This window comes from Astatotilapia calliptera, chromosome 4 (assembly GCF_900246225.1).
Source record: "Astatotilapia calliptera chromosome 4, fAstCal1.2, whole genome shotgun sequence".
Classification (NCBI taxonomy): Eukaryota; Metazoa; Chordata; class Actinopteri; order Cichliformes; family Cichlidae; genus Astatotilapia; species Astatotilapia calliptera.
In genome coordinates, this window is record NC_039305.1 from 31,827,071 (window position 1) to 31,851,122 (window position 24,052).

A 24,052-nucleotide genomic window follows, 5' to 3' on the forward strand; every position below is an offset into this window, starting at 1 on the left:
GTACCTCTTTGAACTTGTGGGCCAGTTTCTCTGGGTCCAGCTCCACAGGCGACAGCATTTCCTGGTTTTCTGCCAGATCGAAAACCTCTATCGAGTTCGGAAACATCGGACTCATCTCCTCCTCCTCGTCTGTCGCATATTCACCTGTCTGCAGGTAAACACACGCGCAACAAATACAGTTACATTTGGTAATAGTTGTGATATTTTATACATATTGTATGAGTAGGTTTTACAGGTATCAGGTTACATAGCAGACCAATGATTGCATCCGATATGGAGCTGGAGTAGCTGGTTAGTATAGATCAGGGGTCCCCAATCCCAGTCCACCAGGGCCGGTGTCCCTGCAGGTTTTAGATGTGTCCTTGATCCATCACAGCTGATTTAAATGGATAAATTAGCTCCTCAACATGTCCTGAAGTTCTCCAGAGGCCTGGGAATGAACTAATCATGTGATTCAGGTGTGTTGACCCAGGGTGAGATCTAAAACCTGCAGGACACCGGCCCTCGTGGACTGGGATTGGGGACCCCTGGTATAGATGGTATAAAAGACTGACTTCCAGGTTTGTGCTTCATTAGTTTCCAGGGCCCTGTTTCAGGAAGCCGGTTTAGTGCAAACTCTGAGTAAGTATACCCTGAGTTAACGAAAACTCTGGGTTTTCGGTTTCACAAAGCGAGTTTAGATTAATTCTGAGTGAGTTACTATGACGACACACTCCGTGAAGCTAACCTGCCCCCTAGCAGGTTTACTTCAACTAACCCTGACGTTCTCCGCCTCTTTGTCGGAAACCTGACTGTAGGAAGTGTCAGACATGGCGTGCCCCGTCCTTGAAGAGCCAGTACATGTTGAAGCCCAAATTCTCCGCAGAGCTCTCCGCCGGGAGAGAGTGATCAGAGCGCGTTTGGACATTTTATCATTTCCTGATGATTTCCTGTGTGAACGTTACCGTTTTTCAGCACAATCTATAATTTATTTGAATAACATCCTCAGGCCTAATATTACGCATGTGACACATCGTGGACATCCTCTCAGTTCTGTACATATTATTTGTATTGCACTTCGGTTTTTTGCAAACGGGAGCTTTCTGTATAATATTGGTGACGCTGAGCACGTTTCCAAGGCTACCGTCTGTCGGGCAGTCAGGAATGTTACAGTTGCACTGAAACGTCTCCTGTACTCGTTTGTGGTGTTCCCCGGTCACAGACCCACAAGATTCATCAAAGAGGGATGCCACAAAATTGCAGGTATCAGGATGAACAAAACTTAATTCATGATGTGGTGATACTTGGACTACTACTTAAATTTTACATTTATTCTCACGGTTCCCAGGCGTGATTGGCTGTACAGATGGCACTCACATTCCAATCATTGCTCCTTCAGTAAATGAAGGAGACTATGTGAACAGGAAGTCTTTCCACAGCATTAATGTACAGGTACATAGTTCCCTGTAGCATTTCAAACTAACAAATTATTTCATTATAGTAATGGATGCTAATTTGTGTTCTCTGCACTGTGAAGATCATATGTGATGCTGCCAACATTATCACAAATGTGGAAGCCAACTGCTCAGCCTCTGTGAGTGGTGGTGGTGGAGGACCCCACCTGTTTTTCGGCCCTCTGCTGTTTTTTCCTGTTGGCTATAACGGGTCACATTTGAGCATACAGAGTAAGCAAATATGTACTTGTAATGTGCTCAGATAATTTCAATAAGTGCTTACAGACGGGAAATTAATGTAGCCTCTAACTGCCAATTGTTTACATCGGACACACAGACCAAGCACTATGCTCATAATACAATTACACCTTACCTGTTTGGACTATATTTTTATATTTCATTTTACTTGCTGCCAGGAACGTTTGGGGCCTGTTGGGTTGCACCTGCGCTCACATCACATCATGAAATAAATGTATAAAATAAAAATAAAATAAAATGTAATAAAAATAAGTGTTAAATGGGTGGAAATCCCTAGATCAATGTTTAAATAACACTCACGCATTGACTCTGTCGGCTATGTTTTGCCATGCATGCTCTCTTTCTTTTGCAGCTGAGGCTGTGTTACTTTTTTTCCGCAAAATTGCATGTTATCGGCATATGCTGCCATCAGAATTTCAAGCCTCAAGCGCTGTAAAATACATTGACCGCGCCTTCTTTCCCTCCGTCTCCATGGTGACTCGCTTAATCTGTGCTCCACTAATCAGGGCTTTATGTATCCTCGTGCGCGCGCTTAACTTGGGTTAAAGCAACTCCGCGTTGACTGAATTAATTGTTATCAGCCTTCTGAAACCGAATATTCCGAGTTGGACAGTTCGGGGTTTACTCAACCCTGCGTATCGTTTTTCACTCTGATTTTCTAAACCGGCTTCCTGAAATAGGGCCCAGTCCATCTCTATCTTGGTTTGAAAGGAAAAACAAAACAACAACAACAACAACAACAACAACAAAAACACCAGAAAGAGGAGGGTTGGGTCTGAACCCTCCGGCTCACTGCCGGACGCTTGTCAATCTCCAGGTTTTTAGCCAAAGAGCAAATCAACGGAAAATCCAATGGAAAATAGTTTTACCAAATAGACTAAATGTTTTATTCAGTATGACCCAAAACAAGTAGCTAACCAGGAAACTGTCTGCAGTCAGGTCAGAAAGCCTTTTCCATGCTCCCAAAATCTTTTTGCAATCAGAGCAATCGGCATCTGGTGGCGTTCAGATCTAATGCAGGCTTACAGCACCACCACATTTAGTTGGTTTTTCAAATGCTCATGTTTGATACAACTATACACTGTCCCTTTGGGTTTAGGAGTTCAGTTGCGATCGTTTGAAGTCAAAAGTCCATTTGTAAGTTTTGGTCATTCCAAGAGTCAAAAAGGACTCTTGGCTAGGCTAAGCTCATGCATGTGGTTTCACAGTTTGGTGGCTTATACTCTTTAAGCTAGTTAGCTTAAAACAGTCTTATGCTACTTAGTGCAAAGCCAGGTTGCTTTGGTAGACAAAAGGTATCTCAGTCACCTACCAACATCTCCAAAGGTAACCGTTACAAAAAACTCTAAACATGATTAGTGAATTTTCATTTTTTATTTATTTTTTTCAAACAGAACTTAGTCATTTGTTAGATGTTAGCTAGTTGCTGGCATTAGCTTTACACTCATAGCACTGTGTGGTACATTTCAGTCGTCTGTCTCTTCATAATCTAATTGGCGGGAGTACCTGTCATATAAAATGATATAAATGGCAACTAGGTCAAGTATGCAGTCACAAATTAAGTGAAAGAAACGATCTGGTCAGTGGTTTGACAGTTCAGACTCATTCCCTTGGAACAAAAAGCAGCCAGCACATCGTCTTCCACTAAAAGCATTCACACAATCGATAACAGCCTGCTGATCATTCGTCTTATTCTTCTTTGTGTTACAAAGTAAATTAGCCTCACATTAGCCCGTGTCCAGCATGTTTTCTTCCAGGCTAACAAACGCATTAACTAAAATGTATTACTTAATACATGATTGCTTTGCACAATGACTGCACCGTGTCTTCCTCTCTGCTTACTCTTCCTACTCGGACACAATTTGAGGTAAATACTGTAAAGTAACTGTATTTATTACAAGACTGCAGCAAACCAGAGCGCACGCTGCCGTCCATATCAACATCCTCTGATAACTGCAGCTGTGCTCTGTGGCTTCTCTGGCTAACCAAACCAAAGTACACAAGCCTTGAGTTGACATTTGCCCCCAGGCATGAAATCAGAGCTCTTTCATTTTAGGCTGTAGAGTGATGAAATGTTAGGAGTCTATCATTAGAATCCTGAATCGATTTTTAAATGTAAATTTATTTTGCCCGACATGCCAGAATCTCAGGTTAAACCTCACAAAATTTCGACAACAACCAAACAGCAAACCAGAGCAGGTACACGCATTCAGCACAAAGACGTAAACACAACGCGCCGACGCATCACAGATGTCTGCTTTCTCAGCCGTCAGCGCACAGATTCTGATGCGTCGGCGGGTCCGTGCTTTGTGTTTACGTCTTTTTGGCGCTAGACTCCGAAGCTGCAGGTTTCAATACTCTACAACCAAAAACGACTGAAGATCAAACTAAGCTTCACATCATCATCGTCATGAATTTCCTCTTTTGCTGTTTTGCTTCCACCACAATAAAATCACACTTCATGCACAGCTCTCTCTCTCTACTGTTGTGTACAGCGCTGTCTGCTGCTGGTTTTATTTTTTTAAATTTAACTGATTTCCGACAAGAAAGTCTCGTTTCTGCTGTTCAATACTGAAGAAATGTAAACTTTTTAAAATGATGTGAAATTGCAAAATGCTCAGCTGTGTCTCTAATTAATCCTCTGCTTCACTTCAGCAGCATCAGGTGATGTTTATATGTTGATTCATGCTACTGCACAATATTTTTAAGGTTCTCTGCTATAAAAACCCAATAACATGTTTTTCTGTGTTTTATGCTCAGTTACTTTGACACTAAAGCGTCTGCTGTGATGCTCACACCTTTGACAAAGTCTCATAAGTCTCAGCTTTCTTTTTATAGCTATAAAAATATGGATATGTGCCGATAAATGACCAGAATTATAATATTTCTGACTGTCTGAGGCAAAATTTCCCCGATTCGAATCGAATCAGGACCTTGTGAATCGGAATTGAGATGATTCTGGAAATCAGTGACGATACCCAGCCTACAAGCCACACTCTGTCCCATGAGCCATGTGTAGGAAACAGCCTGGTCCCACTGTTTTAATTATGAAACCTGACCCTAGAAACTAGGAATTTAATGATTTCTGTATTGATGCAGTTTCTCTCTCTGACCAGACGGTGGAGATGCTGGACTGAGTTTGAAATGGCATGTGGTGGAGCACAGACAGGCATTTTCCCATGTACACATGTTGGATTTCCTGTGGCTAACAACCACTAACACCATCAAAAGGCTTGTGAAAATGAATTTAATGACTACATGCAGGATATCTTTGTGAAGTAGAGCAATGTTGCCTTCCAAATGCAGGCCAGAGTGCGTTTGGATTCTGTGTTTACTGACTAAAAACAACGACTTTTTCATTATTTTTGACTATTTCAAAGGACAAAGGAGGTGCAGTGAGGAGAACTGACTGTGTTTATCACCCTCTCAAGCTGAGAGCGCTGCTGCTGCAATGTGTCACATGGCATGTGTCAAGAACCGCCCCTCAGCAGCGCATCAACAGGAAGACACACACGCAGGGCAGGACAATGAAATGTCACGGGGGAGTTGCCTACTGAGCTATGTCTGCGCGGCGTGCACCCAGCCAACGTTGGTGTGGTAGCTGTGCCTCGAAAATGATATCAGTGGCTGTTCTTTTCCTCCCACACGACGGAGAGGTGTAGCATGTACCTCCTCATCATCATCCATGTACTGTTTGTATCTCTGCTCCATCATCTCTCTCTGCCACCTCTCCTGTTCCAGAGTCTGCTGGATCAGCTGAGCCACTTCACTCTGTTCCCCCGGCTTCTCCCGGCCAATCACAAACCTAGAAAACAAAACCAAAAACTTAGGATTTGTCATTCGCAAGAAAAGGAAACAATGAAACATTTTACACAAACTGCATATGTGGAAAACATGAAAAAATTCACTGTATCAACATCAAACCTGAAAAACTCCAGAGCTTCAAAACACACCAACTAAAAAAAAAAGTAATAATATGCAATTTATACCACTAATGGACAAAAAGAGCTTCCATAATGTGAAATGTGTTTCAAAAATGGAGATGTGGGGACCACACGTTGGAGTGTTACTCTACCTGTGGGGACCAGCAGCCCTTATGGGGACAAAATGTGGTTTTAGCGTCACGATTGCAATGAGGTTATGTTAGGATTAGACACTCATTCTTGATGGTTAGGGGAAGCAGCTACAGGAAGCATTATGTCCTCACAAAGATATGAAAACACAACTGTGTGCGTGTTTAGAGTGAGTGCGACACAGACCTGACTTTGCCGGTGGTATTGCGGAGGACAGTGGCAGCAAAGCTCTGAGTAACACCAACCAGGCTGGTCCCATCAACCTCCACTATGAGGTCATTCACCTGGATCCTACAGACACAAAGAGAACACTGTATGCAGAGCGATGTTTGGAGAAGACCAAGGTCGCTCAGTGAACACACCTCTCACATGCAACGACAAATGTAACTATGAGTGTCTTTGACCAGACAGGCCTGTGGACTAGCACTGGCTCCATGTAACATCCTAGCCTGTGGCATTTTATGCTTTTGCCTGTTTATTTTAAACTGGTGTCTCTAACAAAGAGCTTTAAAAACTTGCACTCACACTAATGAGAAGAAGGTAACAGTAGTGAGCAACTATCAGCTAAAGAATCAAGTTTGCAAAGAAATACATTTAAGGCAAAAGTGTACATTTAGCTAATAATCAATAATCATGCCTGCTGTCCAAAGAAAAATAGTGTTAAGCCTACAAAAAAGGGCCAACTATTGCTTTTTGATAAAGCACATAGTTAGTGTTGGATCATGTGACCTTGACTCGTCCCTTATGCTGCATTAGGTCTAGGCCGCCCCTCCCTGAGCCTGGTTCTGCTGGAGGTTTCTTCCTGTTCAAAGGGAGTTTTTCCTTCCCACTGTCTCATAGAGGTCATATGATTGTTGGGTTTTCTCTGTTCTCTTTGATTTACTGCAGGCTCTTTACCTTACGATATAAAGCACCTTGAGACAGCTGTTGCTGTGATTTCGAGCTATATAAATAAAACTGAAAGAATGAAAAATGCATGTCGGGGCAGGCAGGTTGAAGAAGGTACCTGCCGTCTCTCTGCGCAGCTCCGCCCTCAGTGACCGTCTTAACAAAGATCCCCAGCTTCTCCAGGCCCATATCAGCTCCTGCACCCATACCAATGATACTGATACCGAGGCCGTCACTGTCTGAAAGACACACAGACAACAGAGCCATATCTCAGTGCTGAAAATTAAAACATAAATACATCATTACTGTTAATTAGAATCCTGTCATATTTATTTTGCTATCATAATAACTAATCATATTATAGAGTGGCAGGGAAAAGCATGTGGGATTTATCCACATTCAAGCTATTAAATATTAGTGAAATTATAGCTACTATACAGTGCTGAGAGCAGCCGTCACGCATGGTTGCTGGTTCAAATCCATTACCTTCAGAGTTACTGGCTACTAATTAGGCCAATCTGTGCTAAATTTAATCCCATAAGGGGATAATGGAGCTGTTAGAGCGACAGTGTATGTCCACTAACTGCAGCCTCTTGTGTGAGTGTGTACAGTTACATAAGAGGCTTGACTGAGTGACTCTCGGTGACATGTAAGACGCGTGCAAACCTTTCTCCAGCTCGACGGGAAACAGGTCCAACTTTTCGACCCTCTTCTCCAGCTCGTACTCAGCTGACGCTGCCATGGGGTCAACGTCATCATTACGTCGGTCGTAATCTTCATTAGAGTAGGTGGTAAAGACCTATGCAGAGGGCAAACGATCAGATAGCCCTCTCAGTTAGATGCATTTGGATTAGCTAAGTGTAAAAACAGAGGCACTCGGAAAGTTCCCTGAGGAACTCCTACATGAAAGCCTCATAAGCTCACAGTGACTGGTGAAGGTTTGATGCTGATGTGCTACACACGTCTTTTTGCATGTTCAGGTATATGTCCCAATCATTTTTCATACAAAAATTGAAATATTTAACCTTAAACATCATCAATCAAACTGTATCTGCCATTTGAAAAAGGTCTTTTTCACTCAACTGTTTGGGGATATTTTGCTCACGTTGTAGACAAGAACGAAGATGGCTACGACGTTAGCAACACCTGTTCAACCTCTTGTTAAACAGAATATCTAATCAGGAACTTTGTGCACTGAGGTATGGTTAAGAAGACCAAGCATAAGACTGGGGATTTTCTTTCTCTCCAATTATTCTTCTTTGGACAGGAGCTGTAGAGAATAGAAAGGAAACAAGGGAAGGCACAAAGAAGCTGTAGCTGTGCCCAAAAGAAAGAGGAGTCTGAACATATTGTTGTTGACAGGTTGGTATGAGTATTTCACAAACTGCTGTTCAGACAACACAACACTGGATTTCCCCACACCACCATCTGCAGGGTTTACAGTTGATATCCAGTGAGCAGCAGTTCTCTGGGGAAACACTTTACGGTCTACTCTTCATATTTTAATGGTACATTTTGTGCCCGTGAGTACAAACTGAGCATCATTTTAACACCACAGCAGTATTGTTATTGACCATGTGCATCCCTTTATGACCACAGCGTATCCATATTCCAACAGGATATTGTCCCATGTCACAAAACTCAAATCATCTCACACCAACACACTGCACTCAAATGGCCTGTAGGTCGTAAATCAATAGAGCACCTTTGGATGTGTAGGCAACAAATCTGCAGCAACTGTGTGATGCTGTCACGTCGATATGAACTACAGTCTCTGAGGAATGTTTCCAGCGCCTTGTTGAATCTATGCAATGGATAATTAAGAAAGTTATGAAGGGAAAAGTGGTTCATCCTGTAAGGTGCACCTAATTTAATTTTAGACACCTCTTAGTTGCAAAACAATTGATTAATTAATTAAAAATCACAAATTAAAGCTCAGAAATGATCATAATGTGAAAGAATGTATATATTTAGTGTGTATACTATTATTCTTGTATTATTATTAGATTATACATATGTCTCATCATACAGCAACATTTGAGGCCACTTAAAGTTGTTCTTCCCGTCCACACAGTGAATAAGCTCTATATGCATTTACCTCTGGCTTCATCTTGATCAACTCCTAAGAGAAACTTAAAGCTCTCCAATGGGAGCAGACGAGAACGGTGAGAGTCAATCAAAAGGTGCAAGGACACACACCAGAACTAATGAGCTGAGGGGAGCTGGAGAGCCTCATAATAAACCTCCGTCTCAACACTTTTCCCATCTCCAACTCTGATCCAGTGCTGCTTTGAAAAAGGTGCAGCTTTAGCTCTTTTTATTCTAGAGCCGTAAGGTTACAAACACTGCACACAGACCAGGACATGCAGGAGGACGCTGGGTCTCGCTGTGGCTTGGTTTTGACAGGTGGCATGTTTGCATGCTAGGGAAGTACGCTTCTACATACTTCCCTTGTTTTTAACTGATGCATTAGATCTTCACTGCACATCATTAGCCTGCGATACTGGGCGAAGCATCCAGAAATATTATCTCACAATAACCATTTACATCTATTGTGGCTTTAGACACAGTCCGTACACTCTCACTGTACTGTGCTCCATATCTTTCTACTGAAGCCCATCCAAACCACCCCACACCCCCCTGTTAAAAAAGGTCAGCAGCATCTGTCTCCCTGGTGACCACCTCTGTGATCACGTGGCTTCATTTCCATGGCAACCTCAGGCTTGCCCAGCGGGATTTTGGCACTGATATGCTCTCTCTCACTGTCCCTGTCTGGTAGATATGCTAATATGTGTGTGTGTGTGTGTGTGTGTGTGTGTGTGTGTGTGTGTGTGTGTGTGTGTGTGTGTGTGTGCGCGCACACAGACCCATAGGCCTTTATGTAACAGTATTATTACATTCCCTCGAGCATAGGAGGTACACACACAAATACTGTGACACAAACAGGGTCGGAGGGCGGGATTGTAAGACTGCTTCCTGTTGTCACGCTTCCTTCCTGTCGAGTAACTTTAAAGCTTAGTTAGCGTGTGTGTCTGTGCGTACATGAAGCTTTAGGGTGTTCCTTTAAGATGTCAGAAACACAATCTCTACTGTTCCTCAGGAACATAAAACACACAAACAAAGAAAGATAAAACAGCAGGTAGAACATAAACAAAATAACAAAAAAAGTAAAGTGCACCCAACGACAGGAACAAGGTCGCCTCTAAAGTCTGTAACCCTGCAGAAGTACTCTGAACTGAAAAGCTGACCCTTAAAGTTAACATGCACCTGTAACCTAGATTCATGGGAGTAAACAACCTAGACTCAGTCCAGCGTTACTTGTACAGCGCCAAAGGTAAACAATAAGAGAGAGAAAACTAACAGGAGAAAGCATCTGCTGACAGCGGGAAAGAAACTGTCAGAACCAGGGAGGGGCGGGGCCATCAGCCGTGACCAGAACATAACAGCAATGATAGAAAAGTTTCTACAGAAGATCAATACACGTTCCAATATTACAACAGGTGCCTTAAAATAAAAGTCAAAATTGCCACAAAACTAAACAGCAAACACGGTTTAAGATAAATTGGCTTCTTCAGCAGTTTAGTAATATATTAACTTAAGATTAAGGTGTGGTTGTTGGGAGAAGCATTAGAGTCCTAATTTAGGCCCACTCTGAAGAAGAACCCCATAATGTAACATGACAGGGATTTTCATCCACTGTAACTCACGCCATCTCTCTGAAATTTATGGTCTCAGATTTCAGGCTGAGATAAACCTAATGACATCATTATGACTTAATCTGGGCTATTCTTCACAAGAGAACCTCCTCCAGTCCAGAACATTTCCACAGTACTGATTGTGGTACTACATAGTATTTAAACAGTGAGTAAAACCAATGGAGGTTACGCACTTAAACGTGAGTTACAGTCCAATCCATACTCACAATCTCCTTAATGTATTTCAATGAAGTTTGTTACTTTACTAATCTATATTGATTTTTTAACACAGGATCAATACGTTCAATGTTACTCTCTTGAAATAGGTAAACATATGCTGGTAGTTTGTTCACTTTGCATAATCATAATAAACCCTTGGTATCAGGCTCTTTACTGATTTGACCAGCTAGCTGCCGGGTCAGCTAAGAGGCTCCGTCCTGTTATAACAGTATCCACTTTAAAGCTCCACTGGGTTTGGCAGCGTGGCTCACAGACTCTGCTGCAGAGTCCCAGAGAAACAAACACCGACAAATATTAAAATGTTCATTTAAACATTTTTACTTCAAAAAGAGAAGTCACTCTGTAATGATGACTGTTGATGACAAGAATCAAATCGAACCTGCAGACCGCTTCACAATTGTGTATTAAGACCTCGTCTTTTGTCAGTTTGAATGAATAACCAGTATTCGCGTCTTTGGGAACAAGTGAAGCTCATACAGATCAGCTCAGCCCTTCAGTGAATATGATGTGAAAACAATACATGTCTTTCTTTCGACTGACAATGCTGTGAATGGAAGCCTCAGCAGAACCGGGCCAGTCAGAAGCTACAAACTTACTACACGCTGGATAAAAGCCAAGCCACCGAGAAGTCCCCGGGGACCAGCCCGGGCCTCCAACACAGCCGCCATGACAGGGCTGTGTAGCCTCTCTGTAGCTTACAGCAGTAGGCTTTGTCTCCAACGTCATGTGAAGTTTAAACCAATCAGAGGAGCCCCACAAAACTCGTGAAGCTACACAAAAAGCTGGAATGAAGGATTGATTTAAAGCCCGTCAGATCCAAACTGGTGCCAATATTTTGCAATTAAAAATCTCATGTAACTATATCTGATGGTTATATCTGAAAAGATCCTCGTTTAATTTCCTATTTCATTTCAAATTCTTTGCTCAGATCAGCAAATAGCTGACATGGTCCAATATATCGGCCGGGCTCAGTGTGGATGGATGGATATACGAGGCCGTTCTTTACTGATATTAAACATTTAATTTTACTTATTCAATTAAAAATACCCTACAAGTAATAAGTTAAATAAAAATCTAATAATTTTTTTTTTAAGTAAAAAATAAAAGCAATAAGTAAAGCTTTGGGGCGTTCACTTGACATGAGCTACATACATGTTGTTAGATCTCTATAAGCAGCAGGCAGATAATGTCGCGTAGTATAAACACTGGAAACAGGAGGAAGCAGCTAGCTTGTTTGTGGGTCAGGCTAACATTGGTTAGCACCCGTCGGTTTTTGTTTACCTACTGTAGAGGTTTTTAAAGTCGTATTAATCATGTAAACATGCTTCTTCTTTTTTTTTTAGCCAAAACGCAAACAAGCACATCCTGATATTTTGAGTTTTTTGCAGTCATGCTGAAATGTATCGATTTATACTGGTGTACTGGTGTACTGGTGAATCACCTCATACTTTATCAGAGACTTCCTAGTTCTGGTTTCTGATACGTGAGCATCAGCTCCTTTTTAAAAAACGAGTTTTCCATGTGATAACAAGCTAAACAGTGTTTATAGAGAGAAAACTCGCCTTTGCCACTGTAAAATGTCAGCGTAATTATAAACGTGTGGGTGTTCTCAGTTTGTTTGTATCCTCCTGCAGGTCTGCCTGTCTCAGCCTGTCTTTAAAACCAGTATTTTCCGAAGGCCTGTGTAAGCAGGAGGTCAGTCACAGTGTAATTGACAGTTTTAAACTCTCCGTTAAAGCATCGTGAGACAACTGTTGTTGTGAGCCGGAGCTGGAAAAATAAAACTGGAATTAACGTCTGAATTTTAACACCTCTTTCAAATATGTTCAGCTTAGTCATGTGATCTAATTGTCCCGGCGGCTGGCGCGTCCCAACAGGTAGAAACAAAATCGAATCCGCCGACACCGCCTCTGTAAGTGGCGCGAGCTGCCAGAGAGATATCAAAACCGCCATCTGAGTTAGCCGCCGGTCAACTGAGAGCACTATCACAGGCTGTACAACAGAGGAGCGAGGTGTGCCTTGATAAATATTTGAAAAAGCGTCTTATGTGAATGCCACCTGGATGAAGCATGGCTCTAAATTAAGGTCTGACAGATGGATCACAAGAAAATTCAGGTTGAGTCATATCTGGTGGAGACGAGTCCTCAGGCGTTGGCATCTCCTGGGTTGTAATTTGTCCGTACTGAAAGGCAGCACAGAGCCGAGAAGCAGCTGGCAGAGGAAAGTTTCTCACTGAATGCTGCAAGGATTGAGTCCAGATCACAGGTCTGCAGGTAAGTTTTATTGTAACTGCCACGGTGACGTCTGAATTTGGATCTTTAATCGAATTTCTTCATTTCAGATGGGATCAGAATTTTAGCCAGCCAGTCTTCGTTGGGCGGCTCGGGGTATGGCTGCGTAGCGCTGTGGACACGTGACCTCTGAGTGAACCTCGAGTTAATAAACAACAGGCACCAGATTTAATCGATTTGATTGAGTGTGTGGGCAGAGCTCCTCTGGGGATCTGCATAAATAGTTCTGAATTTGTGAATCGCACTACTTTCAGTTTCTGCTCATGTCACAGTCAAAGGGAAGCCACTCTTCCAGCACTTCCTGCCACATCCCATCGACCCTCCTCCCCCTCCACACTGGTCCTGCAGCCATTAAGGTTGGGTCCATTTTATTTATGCTCATTTCAAGCTCAGTATTTTTATTCTCGGACTCTACTAGGGTAACTTTAAATAATCCTTACTTATCTTATTCCTGCTGCAGACTCAATGAGGACATTCAAACACATTCACTCCCTAAACTGTCTTTATGACATCATAAAGATCCAAGAGCAGAAAAAAGGCCTGAAACAGAGCAGTCTGAAGCTTTAAACATTTCTGCATATGTGAAACCCTGTTTAATATGAACATCCACTATTGTAACACTATAAACACTCACAAGCCACTTCATTAGGTCCACCTGCTTATTCACTCCGTTATCTAATCAGCCAATCGCAGCAGTAACTCATTTATTCAGACGTCCGGACATGTTCAAACTAAGCACCAGAATGAAGAAAAAAGGAGATTAAGTGACTGAACTGGCAGACGGGCTGATCTGAGTATTGTTGCTGACCACGTCCATCCCTCTATTAGCACAGCGTGCCCATTTTCTGATGGTTACTTCCAGTGTTGGTCAAGTTACTTGAAAAAAGTAATCAGTAACTAATTACTGATTACTTCCCCAAAAAAGTAATCCCGCTACCTTACTGATTACTTATTTTCAAAAGTAATTAATTAGTTAGTTACTTAGTTACTTTTTAAAAACACGATTTACAACCTGAAGAGGTGATAAAGTGATAGATCTTTCAGCCCAATTCTACTTTTTCTGCATAATCCATCATACAAAATGTAATCAAATGGAAAAGTCTCTTTTTAAAACTTGTTTTATCAGTTTTAATCTTTTAACTTTATGCATCAAGCAAAAATTTAATTATATGCAACATTCTCTGACTGGAAGAAATTTGTTTAACATTTAAACCTATTTTCTGCACATTCCAGCACATAAAATAAAATATTTTTTGTGTTTTCACTCAGTCTTTCAAATAGATGCAAGTAAAACACAGCAGAAAATAAATAAAGTCAAAGACTCAGCGGTCCTGTTGCTCTATTTTCACCTGTAAAGTGGAGCAGGGTAGGCGGAGGTTTACCCTGGTGCAGGTGTGCCGCGGTCAGTGGAAGAATCTGCGAGTGTCTCTGTGAGTTTCCCATTACGTCGTAGCTACTCGGTGCTTGTTGGAAGTTTAGGGGTTTTTTCGCTGTAAAAAGAAGTTTTCTTCCCACGCACGATGGACGCTAATGTTTTTGTCCCTTTTTATGGAATCAAACTCAAAGTAAGGTCAGTACTTCCACGCTTTAAACGCTGCACGCTCATACTCTCTCCCACAATCGATATGTGATCCACTGTTGATCTGCACACAGCTGCTGTCACCAACGTCGCACTTGCTTACGTCACTGTCATGAGACATTCTCGCAAAAAAAAAAAATCACGGTTTTAGTAACGCAGTAACGCAGCGTTACTACGGGAAAGTAACGGTAATCTAATTACCGATTTTGCAATAGTAATCCCTTACTTTACTCGTTACTTGAAAAAGTAATCAGATTACAGTAACGCGTTACTGCCCATCTCTGGTTACTTCCAGCAGGATAGCACACCATGTCCCAAAGCTCCAATCATCTCAAACTGGTTTTTTGAACCTGTTAAAGAGACCAGTTTGAACAGTCCCCAGATCTTAATCCAGTGGAGCACGAGATGAGACGAGAGATTTTACATCCTGGCAAATCTGCAGCCGCTAGGTGATGCTGAGCAACGTTTGCAGCATCTTGTTGAATCTGTGACGCACGTAATCAAAGGCGGCTTTTAACTGATTTCAGTCACAACTGGGAGCATCATTACCTTTGTAAAGAGATTTTCCCCGTCAGTTCACATAACTGTACACACCAGGTAGTTTTTTAAATCCAAACAAAGCTCTATTCTGTGATTCTTATCAGCCGGCTTCCCCTGCTTGTGCGCGCTTTTTTTTCCTCCCCGAGGAAAACAAACACACCCATCCACATTCCAGCTGCTGCTTTTAACAGTCCTACAGAGGTGGCCTTGTACACAAGTCAGCATCTGCACTGTGTGTGTGAGAGAAAGTTTAGACCAATCGCATAGCAACCTACAGCGGCCACTCTGACGTGTCTTCATCACGCATTAACCTTTATGATGACACAGCGTCCGCGTGCAAGTCCAAAAATCACAAGACCTCTCACACAGGCTGATTAACCCGTGCTGTAATCACATGGCATTTCAGCTGCAGAGGACATTTTAATGAAGCGATGTTCTGCAGACTTGCTCAACACTTGAGGAGCTCTGAGCTGTGCTGGCTAACGCCAACTTCATGATGCAAGAACAGCAATTACTCTGTTCCGGAAACCGGCTGCTGACGGCACTCGACATGCTCGGACAGTGAGCGTCTCTGTTCCCTGCAGCGGGACACCTCTCAGACGAGCGATGGGTTCAAATCAAACAACGTCCGCTCCTCTAATGGCGCTTCATGTACACCAAGTGTGTTTGTTCCAACAAATATGTCAGACTCATTTGTGTTACCTGAAATTAAAGCTTTTCCACACTCATTCATATCTACCCCGAAACAGCCGATATATCACGTAATGTTCTTTTGCTTGTATTGTGCCGCGAACCGAGGCCCCTCCAAAAGCATATAACCTGCATCTAAAGGCTTATCAGGCGCTTCACCCAGCAACCAATGGTCTTCCTGCATCTGGTTGAGGTCCAACACTCTTTTGAAGCAAGCCAACTTTCTGTCAGACGGGATGTTTATGTTTCCAAGTTTAGCTGGCTTGGCACCGTGTCAGCACTGGACAACTTTTCCTGACAGAAGATGCCCCTGAGGCGAGGCCTGTTGAAAGACTATTGTTCCCTGGTCCAGCTGAAGCTATTGACCGGTAGCTTCAGTACTCTGAAATCAAGTTGTTTTGTTTTTCCTCCTTTAGACTGTGAGTAATCTGCACTGCTGCTTGGCTGTGATTTCATTTCATTCCCCCTCATAAACCTCCGCTTCAGTGCGGCGTCATTTATAGATCTTCTATAGCAACGAGCATATGAGTAGGAAGCGTGTGTGTGTGTGTGTGTGTGTGTGTGTGTGTGTGTGTGTGTGTGCACATAACTGCTGAGTCTAGCTTTAACTGTTGAAGCTTCCTCTGAACCAAAACGATGATCTCTGCTGTGTCAGATTTGATTTATTAATAATTCTTCATGTCTGACATTTCTTGTAACACAGTAATGTCAAAGCGACTGGTCAAGCATCACTGTTTTCTTCTTTGCATTGTAAGAAACGGCACCAGTTCATACATGAATGCTTACTCAGTTTCTCCTGAAACTCTAACAGGTCACAAGAGTCTGAGATGATGTCATGTATACTAAATGTTTACATTTTACAAAGGTGGATGAAGTTGTCAGATTCTTTACTAAGTATAATCGTCTATAAGTTCCCCGTGAACAGCAAGTTGTAGATAAAGGGACTCAAAGAATCCTGAGTTCAGATCTTTGGAAGAATTGTGCAACAAAAAAAGATGGTTTTAGAAGCGTAACTTCCAGTGGAAAGAGGCTTTTCAACGCTTTATCCTCATTAGGAGTAACCCTGAATCTCTCCTCTGTGCTGAGTGGCTTTGTCATGTTTCGGACCTGCTTGTACGACAGGGTGTTTATCAGAAGTTCGAGCGGATGGTCTCTGCCATGCAGCTGCCCCTGGAAAAACCCTGAAACTGTTCTTTGTTGATATGTACAAGGTGTCAAAACTAGTCGTTAAAGGTACAGGAGAGGTTAGCTTGATAAAGCCTTGTTTTGGGGAAAAGTTGTCAAACTCTTTAAGCTATTTTTTAGCACTTTTCATGGCGTTTTTATTTCCCAGTGACCACTTTAGTTAGAATAAATGCCCCGAGGTGTTTCAGGGTGACGACCAAGTGGCGGATGTTACTTGACTTTGACCAGTTTAGAGCGATCGCCAAATCTACCGTCAGCTAGTGCCAGGGTTGTACTGGAGCACGACAAAGTGAACAGGAGCACGAAAGTGGACCACATGTCATGTTTTATTCTGTGACTTTATAAGTCAGCTTCATAAGTGTGACTGAAAGGAAATAACAGGAGGAAACTGGAACCTTCCCAACTGAGTCCATGTCAGCACAGTCAGCCTTTAGCTAGCTTAGGTCTAATTCTGTGGATGTTTTTCTAGCTCTTTTTAAGCTCATGTCCACACTGCAGAGGATAAACTGGTAAACCAATATTTTTCTCCTTGTTTTGACCCTCAAACTTGATTAAAACTGTGTTGCTGGCCTCCAAAAAACAACAGAAGCTGTGCTTTAAGCTGCTGCTGTGTTGGAAGTGTGTAGGTGTTACGTTTGTAGACCCACGTCTACGTGTTTCAACCTTAGTGCACACACAGCTGGGGGCCACTGTCAAAATATGTAGAACAACCATTAATGTGCGTTAGGCATGGTTCAAATGCTCAGAAAATGTTATCAGAGGAATGAAGTTAGAAGGACACCTTCATGAGAAAAAGAACAATTTGTTGGAGTAAAGACAAAGAGGTTTGAATGCTGTCTTCAGATTTAACTGTTGATTGCATACACGCAGTAAATTTAGTCAAAGTTATTTTCAATAATAACCTTAACTTTGAATAATGATTCAAGACAGCTGCTCAAATATAAAACGAAGAACAGAGTAAATGAAAAATCCTCCTGATGTGGAGGACAAAGAGTCGAAAACAACGAACGATGTCATCTGTGCTAATCGTCTGGGCTCGCTTTTACTCCGTCTTTAATGATTTATTATTTTGTCTTTCTTTGTTGCAAACTCTGCTTCCATTACTCTCCCTGTGTCGGCCAATCAGCACTTCACCTGCATGCATCATCATCATCATCATCATCAGGTATCAGGCTGGATAAAGGTGCATCCTTGTATCTTTGCTGTTTTTGTCCACAGCAGAAAAGCCACGCACACAAACATCATCTAACTCGCACGAGCCAGATAGTGTTTAGTGCAGAACTCAAATGAAGTGCAAAGTGAGAGCCCACTCTGATGATGCAGAGATGCAAAGATGGGGCGGGCATGGAGGAAGTGTACCTTGAAAACGCTGGCCACAAAGCTGCAGCTAGCAACCAACTGAATCACTGTGGCTGAAATGTTTTTGCAGCCCACTCTTGCACTTCATCGCCAAGAATTATACATCTTCTCTGTAAATCTATCACAGTTACTTAAATATGTCTTTGAATCAAGAGGAAAGAACGGCAACACACAAACACGGACACATATTTACTTTAAAAAAAAAACCCGATCTGAATCTGAGACCCAAAGTTGTAAATCTACCCGGGTGCAGCTGTTACCTTTGTAGTAAACAACACAACACAGCCTCAGGCCACAGCTCCACTTTTAGCCGCTCTGTGGCCAAAGAGGTCAGAAGCTAAACGTTTCCAGGTCCATGAAAATGAAAGGAATTCCTTTTTTTGCCCTGACGCTTGGCCTGAAATTAAACCCGTTCTTCCTGCTACCACCCCGTAGTAGCAAACATGACCGAGCGGGCAAAGCTCGCCATCACTTGCCGTTATACAGTTACATCAATTCTAGATCGGCATGCAGCGCTCTTCCTTCCTGTTCTTATCAGTGTTACGTGCTACATTATCAAACTCTGTGGTATGTCATTCAGAGGGCTGTCTAAACATATTAGGGGACGCGTCGTATTATTATTAATGCAGGTCGAGACAAGTTGCACGACGCAACAAGCTCAACCAGCTGACTGTTGCGAGGCTGCAGGACAGCTCTCCATCAGACAGGAGAGCTTCTTTTGAATCAAGAGCTACATTAACAAACACTTTGAGCACTGGCAGGAAGTAGAATGGCGAAATCAAAGAGTGAAAATCCCCTGTGCACCCTTCGTGTGTGATGAAGGAAGTCACTGAGTGTTTTTCAATTGTTTTAGGGCAGTGTTCATTTTTCTTTGAGTTTCCGTGGTTTCGTAAATTGCAGAGCATGCATGAAGCGAGTGCCATCGCTCGACTAAGTTAGTTATGATCTAACTTACTGTAAACCAAGAGTCTGGAGCTCAAGATACTGAGCAGAAGGCCTTTTTAACTTAATGCTACTGACCCCGTCTTCCTGCCTTTTTAGTGCTTAGCAGCTAGCGCTCGCTTCCTTGCTGAAAACAGCAGCTACTCGGGTTGTTGTGAAACTAAACTTGTGGTTCTGAAATACCAACATATATAACTTCAAGATGCTAAAACACTGAGGCAAAAGGGACTTATTATTCTATTATTCAATCTAATAGAAAAATATGTAACAGGTACAAGTTTATGAGCAATTAAATAAATTGTCAAGTCCTCATATTTATTAAAAGATCAGCGCTTTCTGTTTGGTGCTACCTTCAACATTTTCCCTCGACCAGCACCTTAATTCAGGAGGATGAATCCTAACGATCAGCTCGCTCCTTAACCTCTCTTTCTGTGCTGACATCAGCACAAAATGCACACATAAATCCAGAGAATCTATTGTTTCATATTAAGTGTAATGAACACTTAAGAGTCTGTGCACTACTGGAAAGTCGGTGGCGTTTGCTTTAAATATCACTAAAGCAGTAACTGCCGTGTCTGGAAGATGAAACCACAGAGGAAGTGGCTCAAGATTGACTTCCTCTTATGAAATCGGAGTGGTGGATACAGTAAAATTAAGACTAATGTGCGCTATGTGAGCACAAAAAAAAAGAAGAAGAAAAAACTCACTCTGATTGGCTGAGTGCTGAAGCAAATCTTTCTACTGGGTGGCGGAGGCTCCTCTTCCTCAGGAAGGCCAGGGATTTCTGAGCAGCTGGACTCTGGCTGATATGCCTCCTCCTCGTCTTCGTCGTCCTCATCGTCCAGCTGGCTTCCCCCAGAGTCCTCCTCCCCAAGCCCGCTGTATGCGCTGATATCTATCAGATCTCCCTCAGAATAATCCTCCTTCCTTGAACCATCCTCGTCATTCTCATCTTCTTTGGCCCTCTCCTCAGAGTCCTCTTCTTTCTCCTCCGATGAAGGAGAGGAAGATGGAGGCTCTTTCTCTCCATTTTCCAGCGAGGCATGAACCTCAGCTTGCACCAGCCTACCCGCGGCCTCAGATCCCGCAGTGGCGCTGTCCTGATCGCCAGACTGTGGCTGCAGCCCAGAGGCTTCCACTGTACTCGAACCCTTGGCCTCAGTTGCTGCCGGCTCTGGTTTGGCCTCCGATGAAGAGGAGATGGAAGTGACAGTCACTGAGGAAGAGGAGGAATAGGAAGAGTTGGAGAGCTGGTCCCCCGACAGTCCAAATGCATCCTTCTCTTCATTGGTCGCGGCTCCCTCCATGTTCCTTTCTAGAGAACCCGTTTCTTCATGTAGCTCTGCTGCCTGGTTACTTATAACTCCTGCTTTTACCTCATCTTTCTCGTCCTTATCTGCAGGTATCACCTTTGTCTGGAAGAAAAGCACAGGGAGATCATGTAGTAGTGCAATCAAAAGATTTTCTAGTTCAAGAACTTCCCTACAGCTTAATTGCAAAGTTTTAAGTTTTTGAGAAAATCCTTTTCACCTTCCTGTCTGCTGCTTCCACCCTGGGTGGAGGTTTGGGTTTTGGTGCCAAAGCAGGGGCTGACCGACGCTGGGGGAGGTAGAGATTGTTTTGCAGGTCACCCTTTTCGAATGCGGCGCTGAGCTGGCTCACAGTGGGACTGACGGCCTCGCCTGGCCCGGCTAAAGCTGCAGTAGACGAAATAGAAGGAGGGGTGGGAACAGGGGGATCATCTAGCCGGTCCAGAGCTTCGGTGGACCCATTAAAGCGAGCCACAACATCTAGACGGCTGCCCTGGAAGCCTGACGCCCGCTCTTTCTTCAGCAAGATGCGGTTAGTGGCAGCTTGCTTCTCCTGAAGGACGCACAAATAACCAGTCAGTTAAAGATTACAAGCGAGCTATGTCAACTAAATGATAAAAAATAACAACGCAAGTGTAACATCTGACCTGCAGAGTCCGCTGCTCAAAGATCCTCCTGGTCTCCTGGAGCTTGGACAAGCCCACAGATGAGCCACTGCCCTCCCTACCAACTTTAGAGTCAAAACGGTTGACCCTTTCAGAGACCGTGCCCCCAAGTTTCAGCAGGGCGCTGTGGTCGACGTGCTCATTGAGGCTGGATACTCTCGGCAGGGACAGTTTCACTGCCTGTTCCTTACCTACTAATGACAGAAAATAAACAAGTTGTAAAAAAACGAAATTGTCCTTTAAGGGAAGTACAGGCTAACACCACTGGAGTTCACCAGAGCAGGTGGTTTTATCATTAATGAATTTTGGCTACACGAAGTATCACAGCATGGATATCATCAACACATTTGTCTTTGTTCATAACCCAGTTTCTATGCCTGCTACTATCAATAAACATGGCCTTAAGTGTTGGTGGTTAAATTTAGCCGCTTTAGCAGGAGCTTAATAATATATGTTAAAAACAAAATCTGAACTCACTTCAAAACCATAATCTTGTAAAAAGAATACACACATATGCAACATAAGGATACTGGTCACAAAAGACAGGCTAACGGCTAAAGGCTAGTTAGCTAGTTCCTAGCTAGCAACCTTACTAGCTAATCCATGTAAAAAAGGGCTTCTTCTGTCTGTAGTGTAGCAGTAGTGCAAGTGCTAAGGTTGCAAATACCAGGTGGAAAAATGCAGAAGCTACAGTGTTTTTACGCTTAAGATAAAATCTTTTGAGGATATGAAAATCTTTTTATTAATGTATTTGGATGCTCAGTTCCACTCTGACAGGAGGCAGAGGAGAACTGAATCATCACAGCAAAATGCTTTGAGTGTGAGGACTAATGGTCCCCGTGACTTTATTTTCAGAGCACTTCTCAAGCTTTTGTTGTTTCCAGGTTACAAAAAACCATCTTTTGATCACAATGCAGATACTGAAAGCCCCACCCTCTCTGACTGTTTGACTGGTGAGAGGTAAAAAGAGTTGTTGAGCACAGCACTCAACACACACACACAAAAACATGACTAGCCGTGCTAACATTCGAAGCTGACTTATCAGATAATTTGTGTTTTTAAAGATTTCTAGATCAAACCTTTACTATGGTAAACCCGCTTCTCTTTGTGAACGCTGGAGAATTTAAAATTTTTCTGTCTTTCGATGGCCGACACCTGAGAATTAGAGGATATTTGTGGTTCTAGTTGTGTAAGTAACCCTCTTGTATATTTCCAACATATCACTCACATTACTGTCTACCAACTTTCCATTGGTAGTCATTCAATCTCGCCTTATTTTTCACATTAGCTTAACTTGATACTCAGCCACTTCATTTCACCAGTTGTTACTTGGCCTGTTATTGTCAGAAGTCAGAAAAGGAATCATTGTCATTGCAAGTATTGGGTTTATCTTGCACATTTGAATACTGGTACCAACCGATATTACTTTTGGCATAATATATTCTAAATTTGGTGTCTGAGAGCCGCACTTGCTGCAGTAGTCTTCTGATCGACACTTGACACAAAACCTCCACATCAGCGCTGGTATAGTAGTAGAAGCAGTCGAGACAGAAAGCAAATACATCAACACATTGCAGAATTTTTCCCCCCAAACTATTGCCGCATCGCTCTCTGTATAACTTGTAATTTTCAGCACTGAAATGATGGTAAAACCCAACACGATCACTGGTGACGCTACGTGTGACATCGAGGGGAACACGAACAGCCGAACCTTATCTACTATGAATCAGTCCTCATTAGTACCAATGTAATTTTGTCGGTACCCTAAAACAGCAGTCCGTAAACTTTTGTTTTGCGCTACGGACCGGTTTATGTCCGACAATATTTTCTCTGACTGGCCTTTAAGGTGTCTCGGATAAATACAACAAGATTTATTCATAACAGGCAGACCCAGAGAAACCGAGTTAACTATTAAAAACGATAAAAATAATCAGATAAAAACCCTGAAAACCATAAATTTCACAGGCCCGGGTGTGAAATTACCAAACGACTCACAGACCGATACCGGTCCGCGGCCCGGGGATTGGGGACCGCTGCCTTAACTGAATTCGGTAACCGACCCTACAAGTTGCTACATTCCTTGATTCTAAAGGGTTCTGTGAAAAGGCTAGTTACCAATCATTTTGGCTCCATCCTCTTCATCGCCGGGAGACTGCATCTGCATGAACATGTTCTTGATACGGTGAACATTTGAGCCATATTTCCGGCCCCTCCCAGTAGGCCGGGGCAGAGGAGCGGGTTTTGAGGCAGGGTCAGCGCCTCCATTGGCGGCATTGTTGAGGTGGTCTGTGGCCTTCTTCAGCGCCGCAAGACCTGCCTCGTAGGCATTGCGGTGGGGAGACGGACTTCGCAGATTAGAGCTCCCGTTGCTCCCACCGGAGGCCCCGTTGCCTCCCGTGGCCGACGGAGGCTCAGTCTTCATCATGTTTGGTGAGTCAAATGTCCCGTGGTGAATAGCAGGTTGGCATGAATGAGGGGGGCAGCATCCTGGAGCTGTCTGACATTCACCTCCTGAATAAAACAGAAAGAGATCAATGAGCCGTGTACTCTGGACACGTCTGTGCATCGGTTTAAACATTCTGAAGGATATGAGGCAAATGAAATTTACATGTTGCATTTTTCAAAGCTTTAACCAGCAAATTGCTGTGCAACTGCAAACATGCAGATAAGAACCACAGATGTTCACAGTGAACAGCTGAAGCCACCCAGCAGGCCTTCATTTTGTTGCACTGAAGTAATACTTTAGCCCAAAATGCCAAACAGCCAGCGGTGCCAGCTTCTCAAGGGTAACTATCCTAGTTTACAAAGGACCTCTTGGCTGTATGCTGTCACTCAGACAAGATTTTTGATACATACAATTAGGTTGCATATGATTGTGATCAATAATCAAAGACTCTTTAACGA

General features: G+C 42.9%; 1 protein-coding gene across 1 annotated transcript in view; it reads right to left on the reverse strand.

The window, feature by feature from the left end:
* Window positions 1–24,052, reverse strand: part of LOC113019949 (neurabin-2-like) — a 29,927-nt gene that overhangs the window by 482 nt on the left and 5,393 nt on the right. The window contains exons 2-10 of the mRNA XM_026163614.1: window positions 23,264–23,659; window positions 21,131–21,342; window positions 20,704–21,036; window positions 19,881–20,588; window positions 7,319–7,451; window positions 6,771–6,891; window positions 5,951–6,055; window positions 5,361–5,496; window positions 5–148 (exon numbers count right to left, since the gene is read on the reverse strand). Coding sequence (XP_026019399.1) covers window positions 5–148; window positions 5,361–5,496; window positions 5,951–6,055; window positions 6,771–6,891; window positions 7,319–7,451; window positions 19,881–20,588; window positions 20,704–21,036; window positions 21,131–21,342; window positions 23,264–23,573 — 2,202 coding nt within the window. The 5' untranslated portion in view covers window positions 23,574–23,659. The remainder of the gene's footprint in view (window positions 1–4; window positions 149–5,360; window positions 5,497–5,950; window positions 6,056–6,770; window positions 6,892–7,318; window positions 7,452–19,880; window positions 20,589–20,703; window positions 21,037–21,130; window positions 21,343–23,263; window positions 23,660–24,052) is intronic.